Below are 13,835 nucleotides of genomic sequence, written 5' to 3' on the forward strand. Positions count from 1 at the left end.
AGTTACTAGTAGCATCCCTCAGTGACCAGCACTTGGACTAACACTGTTAAACGTCTTTATTCTCCTGCTGTATGATGTGATGAGTGCACTTTCAGCTTCTCTGTGGATGATGCATAGTTGTGAGGAACCCTTGAACAACCTCGCCTGGTTAACCCTGCCTGGAGCAGAACAGTGAGACAAGTGAGACAAGGGCTCTCTTCAAACCTGAAGTTATTCTGCGATTCAATGAATCTTTCCCTTGGAGAGGATTTTGAAGGCAAAATAAGCAGAGGAAGAATAAAAAGAATAAAAGACAGAAAAGGAGTTCAAAATGTTCTCAACAAAAATACAGCAGTTACTCTGAAGGAACTGAAATCTCTAGTAGGGAATATATTTGAAAAAATTGATAAAACATGTATACTTTTATCTGATCGGGTCCTGGGCCATAAAAAAGGTGATGGATAGTTATGGTATTATGAGTTCAGTTGTGTCTCAGACACTGATAATCCAGTCAGAATCCTGTGGCTGTGAAGGGGACAGTGAGGCCAGTTCTGTGTCTGGAGGTGACAGCCCAGCAGCAGGGACATGTCTGGGAAAGAACCTCAGCCTAAGTATGACAGATCCTACCCAGGAAGAGATCTTGGAGACAGGTTGTCACATCCATCCCCCCTGAGAATATGATGGGACAGCAGCAGGGACATGGTCATGTGCATCAGAGAAGCTGAAAGGCCAGAAGCACTCATGGGATTTAGGAGATCATGGTGAGGTTACTTCTCTCTGGTCAAGTGCAAGATGACTAGAAGAATAACAGGTTGGGATATCTGCTTGATGGGCAATTTCTGAGGTGGTAAACCTTCCAACGTAGTGGGAAAAAGCAGCAAAGAAAAAAAAAAGACAAAGCCACCAAGTGCAGATGGGGAAGCAGAGACTGGTTATCAGGAGGAAAAATTGTCACTGGAAGAGCAGTGCTGTGGGGCAAGAGGTCACCCAGAGGGAGCTGGATCAGCCCATGGTTTGTGTTCCAAAGAGCAGCCAGTGAGGGTGCAGACAAGGCAGTGAAGGTGCAGAAATGCTGGGGTGAGAGCAGGTGGGGAAGCGAGATGGGTGTCTGCAGCCTGCAGGGAAAGAGGGGCAGGGGTAGGACCCTGTAGAACAGCCTGTGGTGGAGATGGCAAAGGGCGCTGTAAGACTGGAAGGGACCCACAGAACCCAGGTCTCTGTCCCCTTGGCCATGGCAGTTGTCTCTGCAAAAAGGTCTAAGAGAAGACATGTTGTCCTCATGGCACTGGGGCCTTGTTTCCTCCTTGCAGCCCCATGGGGAAGCTAGTGTTTCATAGAATCTTAGAATGTCCTGAGTTGGAAGGACCCACAAGGATCATCAAATCCAACTCCTGTCCCTGCACAGGACACCCCACAGGTCACACTGTGTGTCTGAGGCTGTTGTCCAGTCTCTTCTTGAACACTGTCAGGTTGGGGTCATGACACCTCCCTGGGGAACCTCTTCAGTGTCCAGCACCTCTGGGGGAAGAACCTTTTCCTCGTGTCCAACCTGACCCTCCCCTGGCACATCTTCCTGTCATTGAGTAGAGAAGTAATTTCAAGTATGTTTGAGCAGTTGCCATTAAGATTTCACAAGTCTATGTTCTATAAAGACAGAGGTTCAACTTGTGAAGCACACAAGGCTAAACCTAAATTAGTGTGATTTGTGTTTTCTAAACTCTAGGTACAGTCACTTAAGCGTATTTACAAATCTCCTTCTTGCCAATCTTCCCTTATATTCCCACACCTACAATTAGTGTCATGCTCAGTATAAAGCTGGAGCTGACATTTCTGGCTGGTTACTTCCATTAGTTCAGATTTGCCAGGTACTTTGGTTAGTTTAGTTTGGAAGTTCTGTTCTGCTGGGAGTTTTGAGTGAGTTTTTTGCTCTTCTGCCATTTTGCAGTTGGCCCTTGGGCCTTTTTGCTCTGTCTTGCTGGGATTGGTTGTTTGGGACCAAGGTGCTCCTTTCTCCAGGACTGGCTGTTCCATGTGACTGGAGTTACATGATAGATTGCACTGAGTATGTTTTCTTAATTTAATTTAGTTTTATTTTTTATATTTCATTTTAATATGTAAATTTTATTTCATTTAATTATATACATAGTAGTAGTAGTATATTATACTATTTTTATTGTCTTATTAAAATGCTATTTCTGAACTCACAGGTTTCTCCATTCCCTTCAGTTATCTTCCATATCGCACTGAATAGGTTGGGGGAGTACGTGAGCAGCTATTGTGGTCTTAGTTGCTGGCTAGGGTAGAACATTGACAGGCAAGGATAGAAGTGGCTCAAGAACTCTTGAAAATCACTTTCCAAGATGATGGCACTTCTCTTTTTTTTTTTTTTTTTGTAGTTGGAAACAGCATGAGAAAGGAAAACCATCAGAAACTGCAGCTCTGGAGGTCCAGAGTGGAGCTCAGGAGAAAGAAAAGTCATTCTGAGCGCAGTGCTGTGGTCATTCAGAGGGACTCTGGATCAGCCATGGCTTTGTGTTTCCAGGAACAGCTGGTGAGTATGGAGAGACAGCAGCACAGGTGGGGACACACTGGGCTGAGAACAAGGTGGGGAAGCGCATGGGGTGTCTGCAGCCTGTGGGGAAACAGCCATAGGCCTGGGACAGTGCAGGACAGACCATGGTGGACATGGCCAAGGGCACTGGCAAGGCTGGATGTCCCTGCAAGATCCAAGGTCTTTGTCCCCTTGGCTATGGCTGATGTCCCTGCCAGCGAGGTCTAAGAGGAGACACATGGTTGTCATGGCCATGGCACCCCATTGCCTCCTTGTACCCCCAGGGAGTGTCACACCATTGTCCTGCACTGGGCATCGCACTCCCCACATCCCCAGGAAGAGCCCTGAGACACACGTGAGGGACAGGATCTCCCTTCCTAGGGACAGGGGCTCAAGGCTTGGCCATTGTCCTTCATCAGACAAACCAAGGGTTTTCTCAGCATCAGAGCTGCTGCACTTTGCCTTTGGCTGATGCAATCACAGCCTCCAATTATCTGCTCTAACGAGTCCCTGGGGAGGTTTTGTCAGTAACAGCCCTCAGTGGGGCTCATTAATGCTTCAAGGTACTTTGGATTTTGCTTCTGGCTTGGACTTCTTGAGCAGATTCTTCAGTTTGTCCTTGGTATCTGAGGTTCATGGTCTCAGCACCAAATATGCCATGGGGCTCATTAAAACACAGAAAGTCATAATGGGCCATGTTTCTTTCCCTAATTTTCTTCAAATCTTCCAGACTTGTAGAACTAATTGGAGAGGTTTCAATGGGACACTTACTGATTTCAAGGAAGATTTCATAAAGGCAGTTTTTTTCTTTCCAGGGTGTTTTCTATCATTTTTCAGTGTATAGAAGAAGTGACAGCAGCATTCTACGCTGGACATTGATCCCGAGGGTCTTCTGAAGACATCTGGACAGGCAGGAGAACAGTCCCTTGAGGCTGGACACTGTATGGACAGCCTGGCTCCTCACCCCCACCCCCAGTCTGCCGGTTCCCTCATTGACCACCAGAGATTGCATCATTTTTCCTCCCATCAGACTTCTCCACTGAGCTCTGCAGGAGATGCTGCAGCTCCTGTGCACCAGCTCCACCTGCTCTCCTGTGTGAACACTGCACAGTTCAATAAACAGCAAAACACTTTCCTCAGCTGTGTGTGTAAGCTGGATCTGATGAGGTCCAGCATCCACAAGGGACACCCACACAAGAACTGGTTTAGACAGAGACACAGGAGAGGACAGAAATAAACACAATGAACGTGTTGACTGCCATGTTAATTAGAGCTCTGAAGAATGGGGCAAGTTTGTAACTCCCTGAAGCTCAAAGCAGAAACCAGACAGTTGAGAGGCCATGGAATGACCAAAGAGCAAGTGGAGGAGAAACCTGAGAGCACTGGGAAAGGCAAACGTCCAGAAAGTGCTGGAAAGTTGTCCTTGGACAGGGACGTTTAATCAGGAGAGGTGGGAACTCCTGAATGATGAGAGAGATGAAATAATAGAGTGTTGGTAATAGAAGTACAGGGGAAGACCAGTATTTCTTCTCCTATCCTTACTACACTTTCAAACAGAGATCAGTCATCAGCTGTCTCACCATAAACAGCCAGTGCCATTTTAGGGGTCCCAGTGTACCTGAGGTGCTGGCCTGGGATTGGCATCTATCACACAGCACCTGGGGAGACCAGAGCACCTTGCAGTGCAGGTGGAGCCTGGGCAGGGGTTCCCAGGGCATCTACACTGGCACCAGGTGTTTGTGTCCCTGGAGCTGAAGACATTTGTGTCCTAAATCCATCCCCAGTTCTGGAATACTCTTTCATTAACTGACTTCTGATGGCCCTACAAGCATGAAGCTAAGATCATTTTGTGTCTTGCACAGCGCTCCATGCCCTCTGAACCTTCCCTGTCCAGGACTCCTCACACGTTGCCCAGAGCGAGTCACACTAAGGTGTTGGCTGGTTCACTGGCTGAGATGTTGGTTTAGATGGTCACCTACAGCACAGGTGGATCCTGCCCCATCATTGCCTGCTCTGCTCCAGTCTGAAACAGAGCCCAACATCACAATGGGATCATAAGAGAACTGAGGTTGAAGGGACCTCAGGAGTCTGCAGTCCAAGCCGTCACCAACTGGGTCACACCAAGGTGTTCAAGCCTTGATTCAATCAGAGCTTTAGCAGGACTAGAGAAGTGATCCTCCCTTTTTTACTGGGCATTGGTGAGGCTGCATCTTGAATCCTGGGGTCAGTTTTAGGCCCCTCATGGCAAGGAAGACATCGAGGTGCTGGAGAGAGTTCCGAGGAGAGTGACAAGGCTGGTGAAGGGTCTGTAGCACCAGTCTTATGAGGAGCGGTTGAGGGAGCTGGGGCTGTTCAGCCTTGAGAACAGGAGGCTGAGGGGAGACCTTGTCGCTGTCTATAACTACCTGAAAGGAGGTTTTATCATGGAGGGTGTTGGTCTCTTCTCCCAAGTAGCAAGTGATAGGACAAGAGGAAATGGCCTCAAGTTGCACACGGAGAGGTTTAGATTGGATATTAGGAAAAAATTCTTCAGGGAAGCCACCAGGGATGTTCCTCAGGACTCAGTCCTAGGGCCAGGTCTGTCCAATATTTTTATCAATAATCTGGATGCAGGAATTTAATGCACCATTAGCAAATTTTCTGATAATACCATTCTAGGAGGTGCTGATGACTATCCTGAGGGACAAGGAGCCTTGCAGAACGATCTAGATAGATTGGAGCATTAGGCAATGATCAATGGCATAAAATCTAACAAGTCCACGTGCCGGATTCTGCACCTAGTATAAAGTAATGCCAAGCACAAGTATAAATGGGGAGAGGATTGGCTGGAGAGCAGCCCTGCAGAAAGGAGCCTTGGGGCGCTGGTTGACAGGAGGCTCAACGAGAGTCAGCAGTTTGTGCCCTGGCAGCCAAGAGTGCAAATCCCATCCTGGGGTACATCAGACAGAGCAGAACCAACCGCTCAAAGGAGGTGATTATCCTGCTGCATTCAGAGTTGGTGTGGCCTCACCTTGAGTGCTGTGTGCAGTTCTGGGCCCCACGATTTGACAAGGATGTTGAAGTATTCAAATGTGTCCAGAGAGCAACAAAGCTGGTGAACGACTGGAAGGCATGTCCTCTGAGGAGTGGCTGAGGAATCTGGATTTCTCTGATTTGGAGAGAAGGAAGCTGATGAGCAACCTCATTGCCCTCTAAAAGTTCCTGAGGAGGGAAGTGTATAGGGAAGTGCTGATCTCTTGTCCCTGGTATCCAGTGACAGGACATGTGTGAATGGTGCAAACCTGGGTCAGAGGAAGTTCAGACTTGACCCTCTACTGAGAGTGTGGTCAAATACTGGAACAGACTTCTGCACGATAGGATGAGGGGCAACGGGCACAGCACAGGAGGTCCCATCTGAATATTAGGAAAAACTTCTTTACTGTGAGGGTGCCAGAGCACTGGAACAGGCTGCCCAGAGAGCTTGTGGAGTCTCCTTCTCTGGAGGCATTCAAAGCCCAACTGGACACCTTCCTGTGCTATCTGCTCAGGGTGAACCTGCTTTAGCAGGTGGGTTGGGCTAGGTGATCTCCAGAGGTCCCTTTCAAGCCCAACCATTCTGTGATTCTGTGACAGCTGGTTGATGCCCCAAGCCTCAGCATTCAAGAGGCATTTGGACAATGCACTTACTACCGTGTTTTAACTTTAGGTCAGCCTTGAATTGGTCATGCAGTGGGACCAGATGGTCATTATAGGTCCCTTACAGCTGAACTATACCTCACTTCCCTTCTTTCCTTTCTCCTCCTGTCCCTAGCAGGGGGAAGCTGCAAAGCCCCCCCACCACAGCCCCACCCAGCACCCTTTGCAGGAAGCCTTTGAGGTGCTGGCCCCAAGGCAGTCCCGGTGCCCAGGAGTTCCAGGGGGCTGTCCCTGCCCTTGGTGGCCACGTGCTGGGCACAGCTGCTGGCTGTCCCTGATGCCTTCTCTGCCATTTGGCTCTCCAGGACAAACCTCCTGTTCTTCTCTTCAGTCATGGCAGAAACCAGCCCTGCACCAAGAGAAGACCCCTGGTAGCTGTCCCCTCTCTGCACCAGAGCTGATGTCCATGAGGCCCCACAGCGAGGAGGACCAGGGTCACAAAGCCTTTTCTGAGGGGATAACAGGATGGTTTCAACCACTGCAGCAGGTTTCTTTTTGTTGTTACAAACTACTCATTCATGGAGAAGAAATGGAAAAGATCTTCTGTCATCAACCTGACGAAGTCACCAGAGAATGAGCAGGTGCCTATGGGGAACTTCAATTGCCCTGGCATTCATTGCCCAGTCAAAGCAGTAGGTGCCAACATTCTAGAAGACCTTGGGACAACTTCTTAATGTGGCTGCCTGGTGGACCCACAAGGGTGATGCTCACCTGAATCTGTAACTAGGAAACAAGAAAGAGCTGGTGAGGGATGTGAACATCAGTGTCCACCTTGGCTGTCATGAGCAGGACACAGAGGGGTGCCAGGCATCAGAGGGGAGGGAGGAAGGCCATCAGCAGAGCACAGGCTGGTGGGCTCCAGAGAAGAAGACTGACATACTGGGGAATGGTGGGCAAAGTGGTGACATGGAAGTAGGTGTGAAGGGTGAAGGAGCTCAGGAAATCTGATCAGCCTTACAGGACAGGCTGCTCCAAGCACAAGAGTGATCTCTCCAAGTCCCCATGGAAAGAAGCATTTATCTCATGAGGCTGCTGATCTGAATTGATGGAGCTGCAGGGCACAATGGCAGCACACAGGAGATGGAAGCAGGAGAAGCTGCAAAAGAGAAACTTTGAAACCTTGTCCATGGATGTGGGGATGATGCCCAAGCTGCCCTGGACTTGATACCTGCAGGGGAGGCTGAGGGCAGCAAGATGAGCTGACAGAGCTTAACTTCCTGTGAAAGAATAGACAGGGTGAAAGTGGGCCTGCTGCTGAACTTCGTAAGAGTAGAATCAGACAGGACTGAGGTTCTTCATGGCTTCTTTGCCTCCATCTTCACCAGCAAGGTCTCCTGGGACTTTGTTCCTGAAGGCAGGAGTCTGGAGAACACTCAGCAGTGGATGGGTGTTAGACCGAGATAAGGACTCAGCAAAACAAGTCGATTCAATGTGAATCACACTAAGCCATTTATTACAGAAACAAGTTTCCTTATATACGTAACTATATTCTAATCACGCATCCATGCTCCAAGCATGGATTCGTTAAATGAGTATCGTGGGCTGTCCGTGCCCTGGAGTCTCACTGATGATACGTCCGATGATTCATGCCACGCCAGGACCCCGGTGATTGAGGAACACTCCTCTTTCTCACAGCAGACTCTGCCCTCAGCTTCTCGAAGTGGCCTTGAGGTTCCTTTGAGCCTGACTAATTCAGCAACAGATCTTTATCTATCAAAACCCCTCCACAGATGGGGCTCAAGTCAGGGGTGACCTGAGCAAACTCAGACTCCATTACAGAACAGGAGATGGGTCATTTGAGCAGCTCGTCAAACACAAGTATCACTGTGCTGTGGCACCTGAGATTACCAGGAACACCCACCTCTTGCTTTAGAGGAGTGTGACTCCTCTTGAGCTGTCCTGGTCTGTCTCCTCACTCACATGGTAATTTAGGCACCCAGTTTTCTGATACCTCCAGTCTTTATCAGGAGATGCTCCACATCAATATGAAAAGGAAACTGCTGATGCCACCTGTTCTGGAAAGGGAGGGAAAAGTGACCAGGGAAGGAAATAGAAGAACTACTGCTTAATTTCTATTTATTATGGAAATGCTAACTGTTTAGCTACAGTTCTGAAATCTCTTCTATTATCCACACCAGACTTGAAGCCTCTAGGAAAATGATGCACAGAGCCTTGGCTTCGAAGAGCATTTTAGATGTTAGTGATCCCTCTGGTGCCATGATCCTGAACTGCAGATACTGAAAAAAATGAGCAAACTTCTCATGAAGTGAAAAGTAGAAGCAAACCCCAAGTTTCTGAGGGTGTTTGGGACCCCATGAAGGGCCATCACTGACACAGCTGTGAAGGAAACAACCAGTGCAGGTCCCTGTCCCTGGAGGCTGGTGAAGGAAAGACTTGGAGACACTGGTTCCAGGTGGTGAGGGCCATGTGGAGGTGGCTCTTGTGCAATGTCAGCCTTTGATGCTTGTTCATCACCAGAATGGCTGAGCCCTGTCCCCGGGGAACTGGTAGATTTTTCTGAACTGATTTTCAAGGCTTTTCCTGTGGTCAGTGTGAGTGTTTTGTGTTTTGGGGGTGGTGCTTATGTCAAGTGCTGTTGCTTTAACTGCAAGGCTATAGATTTCTGTGGAGCTGGAAATGCCCGTGAATTCTGCATAACTCATGCAGCTTCTTTCATACACCTGGCAATAGTCACAAGTCACCTCAATGTCCCAGTCCCACACTTGCTTGAATACACTGTTTGGATCCATAGCCATAACTCCAGGAGGTTCATGCAACAACCAGGGTCATGGATGATTCCTGAGGACCATCCAAGTGTGGGCAGTGTAAGAGAGGAGCAGAGCAGGGTCAGCTCATGGGCCATGACTAAGCTCAGCCACTCCAGCAGTAGCTGTTCCCCATCTCCCAGGCACAGCCATGACCACAACAAGAAAATGTCACTGCCATATAGGATTAGGATAGGATATAGGATTAGCCCAAGAGAGGCCTTTCTTCCTTCCATATTCCCAGAAAAATCTTCCTCCTGTTCGTCCTCCACCTGCAGACACCAACTGCTTTCCATTTCTGGGCTCAGACATGGCTGGAAGGCTTCACTGAAGCCATCAGCCATCTCATTGCTTCTCCCTGACGTTCCCTGACCTTCTCCCACGCCTACAATGGCCAATCACGGCTGCTCAGGCCTCCTGCTCTTCAGAAGAGGCCTCGAGCTTCTTGGTTATTCCTGGTGCTTATTATAAACTTCCTCGCTCTCTCCAGAGTTCATGGTGAGTTTTCATGTCCATAACAGCCCCTTTATGACCATGTTTCACTAAATGGTTGTGTTTGTATGATCATTTGTGCAGAAAGGGCAGTCACAGGACAGCACCCAATGTGTCAAAAGTGATGCCGAGTGAAATGCTTTAAAGCCCAGATGAGTTCCCCCTGTGTCTGTGTCTCTCCTGGAAGGAATTTGTCCCAAGAAGGGGATCCAGCTCCTGCCACTCTCTGCAGAGGCACATGAGCAGTGTCTATCACCTGGGGACACAAAGGGTGACGATTGCCAGACCACCCTTCATCTGAACCACTTAGATGTGTGCTTGTGGTTGGGATATGGACCCTTATAGTGCAAATGCCTATTTAATTGTCATTGCTAGAGGGGCTACCAGAGATGCAGAGTACTATTTTACAGATATTTAAATATGAGCATATAAAACTGACATCAGTGTCCACACAGTGTCTTTGTTTCTCCTTTAACTGTTCCTGCAGTAGTAACAGCTCATTGTGGGGCCCTTGAATTGCTTTACAGGTCTAGACTGAGTTTTGATCTGGACTGTTGCTGTGCTTGGAGGCTGCTGTCCTTGCAGACCAGATGAACTCACTCCTGCCACCCTGCCTGGCAGTTCATTCCATCCGTGTCACAGCTCTGTCTGCACCACTGACAGCTCCAGCTCCCCCAGTCAAGTCCCTGGCTGAGGACATTGTCTCACACCTGGGCTGAACCACCCCAGCTGTGGCACCAGCCCAGCTCTGACCTGCCACAAGAAACCTGATACCAAGTGTCCAAGAGCCCATGTGTGCAAAGGCTTTGCTGCAGAGCACAGACATGACATGGCCAAAGAATGATGAATGTCTCTCTAGACCTAAGAGTGTAAAACCAGAACGAAATACCTAAAGTCATTCAACTGAACATATTCCTCCCCCAGCCTGGAGACATTAGATCCTTTGCTGTAACATTCCTGGTGTCCTGTCTAATGATGGGACAAGAAAAGATGATTGTCATACCGACTCATTTTTTAAAATGATAAATACAATGCTGGAAAGAAGTGTCTCTGAAGAGGAGAGAGAATCAACATCACTGATTGCTTCAATGTCGAAGCTGTGCCATTGGAGCTCCAGGGACACTGTGATGGAGCCCAGAGGGGACAGAGAAAGGGACATCATGGGCTGCTCCTGTGCTGCTGAGCTGGGCTGGGCTCCTGGGACACAGGGAGCTCATGGCAGCGGCAGCGCTGCAGAGAGACAGCTCTGCCCAGGAGCAGCTCCTCTGCGAAGTGCAGCAGGGCTGAGGGCTCTACCTGTAGCACCGAGGGCACAGGAGCCAGGCACAGAGAGGGAAACGCAGTCTGGGCTGGGAGAATGCTGAGAGTTCACTGGAAATGAAATCCTCTCAGATATGAAGCCTGTGGCTGCAGGGCATTGCATCTGCAAATCTTGGTAGGATCTCAGAAAGCTGTCACATTGCAGAGCCTGTGAGAGATGTAAGTACAGCTCTCAGAGATTCTCTGATCAGAGGAGAGGATGTCCTGCAGAGCAGGGATTGCCTTCTGCACTGTCAGTGACAAGACGTGAATGCTGCGTTCTCCCCAGGGTGGCTGTGGGGTGTAAATGGAAATGTGCAGGCAGGGGTGCCCAGGGCTGTCCTGCAGAGCAGGGTCCCTGCACCCCAGGGCTGTGCCGGGCAGGGACTCTGCCGCCTGCCAGGGTCAGTGCTCAGCCTGTCCGGGAGATCCCAGCAACACTGAGGGGACAAGATGTCGTGTGAAGGAGCAAACCCTATTGGGCACGAAAGGTTCGTCTGCTGTGGAGAGGGTGCTGTGTGGGTCAGGGCTGCTCACACATCCAGATCAGCCCCAGGATTTTTCCATGGGGATGCCTCAAGGAGAAGATCAGTGCAAGGATTACCATACAGATAAGGAGCTTTCCTGAGCCTGTCTTTTCAGTTTCCTCTCCCAAGGCGTCGGGGGTGCAGGAAAGGATAACATGAAAAGGAGCTCTCATGCTTTAACAAGTCACTGAGACGCCTGAACTGCAACTCTGAGTGATCAGTACATCTGCCAGAAGGCTCACGACATCCCTTCCCCATCCCTCTGCCTGTGCACAGCACCTGCATCACCTTGGCTGGACCCGTCAGCCTTAGTCTGACCTGTCCTGTTTTCCAGCCTGCAAACAGGAAGATGCCCCCAGGCAGTGCCCTGTGAACAGGCAGGATCTGTAGGGCCAGGGAGAGGGCACAGAGGGTGGGATGGTCTGTGAGCACTGACAGGGAAGAGACATGGACAGGGAAACACCTCCCAGGGGGAGAATCTCCAGGCAGCAGGAAAATGATCAGAAATGAGAGGAAACCAAACCCGGAATGGTTATGGGAGGGAGAAGAGAGAAAAGTCCCTGTGATCCCCTGCAGGTCAGATCCCTCCTGTGAGCAGCCCCCTGGCCTCCTCTCCCACCCAGCAAAGCCTCTGCCCTCAGGGCCCGGGGCTCCAAGGCATGAAGCAGCTCCTGTGCAGCCAGAGCTCCAGCTCCTCTGCAGAGCACAGGGGCTGAGAGCAGCTGCTCAGCAGTGTTGGTGTCTGGGAGGTGGCTGCACAGCTGGGGAAGGGTGACGCTGTCTGAGTGCCCGGCTGCCTCTGCCCTGGCCTCTCTCACACCCACCCTCACCGCATTTTCCTTCTTGCTCCCCTGCTCTGGGTCACTGCTGTTGGGATCTTGTTCTTGCTGTCAGGCTCTCTGGGGATGGCAGTTTCAGCTGCAGAGTCACAGCCTGATCTTGTGGGTCCTTTCCTGCAGGTGTGTCCATGGGCACACGTGTCCCAGCTTTGCTGTGACCTGTGGGCTGTGGGCAATGCAGTCTGTGGGGCTGGGGAATGAGGTGAGTCTCCCTGAATCAAATGCCATCATCTATCTTTACTATCGCCTTGAGGTTTCCTTCCTAGCTGTGAGCTTCCCTCCAGGATGCAAACTTGTCTTACGGCATCTTTGTTTTATCAGAAAGCCCCATGGAGAAGCAAAGAGATGATGTGCAGAGAAAATAAAGTTGGGTTTTTGAAAGGATTCGTGTGTGTCCCTGGCCAAACATGGGGTGCTCAGCCCTTAGGAAAGGTGATACATGTTGTGGCTCCATCTGAGAAAGCTGAACCCCAGTTCTGGCCCTTGCCCTCCATTTCCATGCCCCCTGTTGCAGAGCAGGACTGACTCCTCAGCAGCCAGCGGGCACAGGCCCTGCTCCTCACGGCACCTCCAGCCAGCACCACCCAGGGCTCAGACACCGAGCTGGAGGAAGGTCTGGAAAAGGACAAGGGATGTGGAGCAGGGGAGGGTGTGTGAGAAATGGCTTTGATTTTGCTCAGAGAAGTCACTGACAACTTGACACTGTCTTTTCCTCCTATGACAGGTTTCCCATGCCCACAGGCAGCAAACGTCCAACAGCAGCTCCATCACCCAGTTCCTCCTCCTGCCGTTCACAGACACACGGGAGCTGCAGCTCTTGCACTTTTGGCACTTCCTGGGCATCTACCTGACTGCCCTCCTGGGCAACGGCCTCATCATCACCACCATAGCCTGGGACCAGCACCTCCACACCCCCATGTACTTCTTCCTGCTCAACCTCGCCCTCTTTGACATGGGCTCCATCTCCACCATTGTCCCCAAATCCATGATCAACTCCCTCTGGGACAGCAGGGCCATCTCATACTCAGGATGTGCTGCACAGCTCTTTTCATTTGCCTTCTTGATCACAGCAGTGTATTGTCTCCTCACTGTCATGTTGTACGACCGCTACGTTGCCATCTGCAAACCCCTGCACTACGGGACCCTCTTGGGCAGCAGAGCTTGTGTCCACATGGCAGCAGCTGCCTGGCCCACTGGGTTTCTCAATGCTCTGCTGCACAGGGCCAATACATTTTCACTGCCCCTGTGCAAGGGAAATGCCCTGGGCCAGTTCTTCTGTGAAATCCCCCACATCCTCAAGCTCTCCTCCTCACACTCCCACCTCAGGGAACTTGGGTTGCTTGTGGTTAGTGTATTTTTTGATCTCTGGTGTTTTGTGTTTATAGTGGTGTCCTATGTGCAGATCTTGAGGGCCGTGCTGAAGATCCCCTCTGAGCAGGGACGGCACAAAGCCTTTTCCACCTGCCTCCCTCACCTGGCCGTGGTCTCCCTGTTCCTCAGCACTGTCATGTTTGCCTACCTGAAGCCCCCCTCTATATCCTCCCCATCCCTGGACCTGCTGGTGTCAGTTCTGTACTCGGTGGTGTCTCCAGCAGTGAACCCCCTCATCTACAGCATGAGGAACCAGGAGCTCAAGGAGTCCATTAGAAAAGTGATTTCATGGGTGTTTGTCAATACTGATCAGCTTTCCATCACTGTCCACAAATGA

General features: G+C 50.3%; 1 protein-coding gene across 1 annotated transcript; it reads left to right on the top strand.

Moving 5' to 3' along the window:
• Positions 1-11,214: 11,214 nt before the first annotated feature.
• Positions 11,215-13,835, top strand: LOC308039085 (olfactory receptor 14C36-like; the record flags this gene model as incomplete). Its single annotated transcript, XM_080342137.1, has 2 exons — positions 11,215-11,252; positions 12,869-13,835. The coding sequence occupies 2 exons, from the start codon at positions 11,215-11,217 to the stop codon at positions 13,833-13,835; spliced, it is 1,005 nt and encodes a 334-aa protein (XP_080198263.1).

Source organism: Nesoenas mayeri (assembly GCF_963082525.1).
Source record: "Nesoenas mayeri genome assembly, chromosome: 1".
Taxonomy (NCBI): Eukaryota; Metazoa; Chordata; class Aves; order Columbiformes; family Columbidae; genus Nesoenas; species Nesoenas mayeri.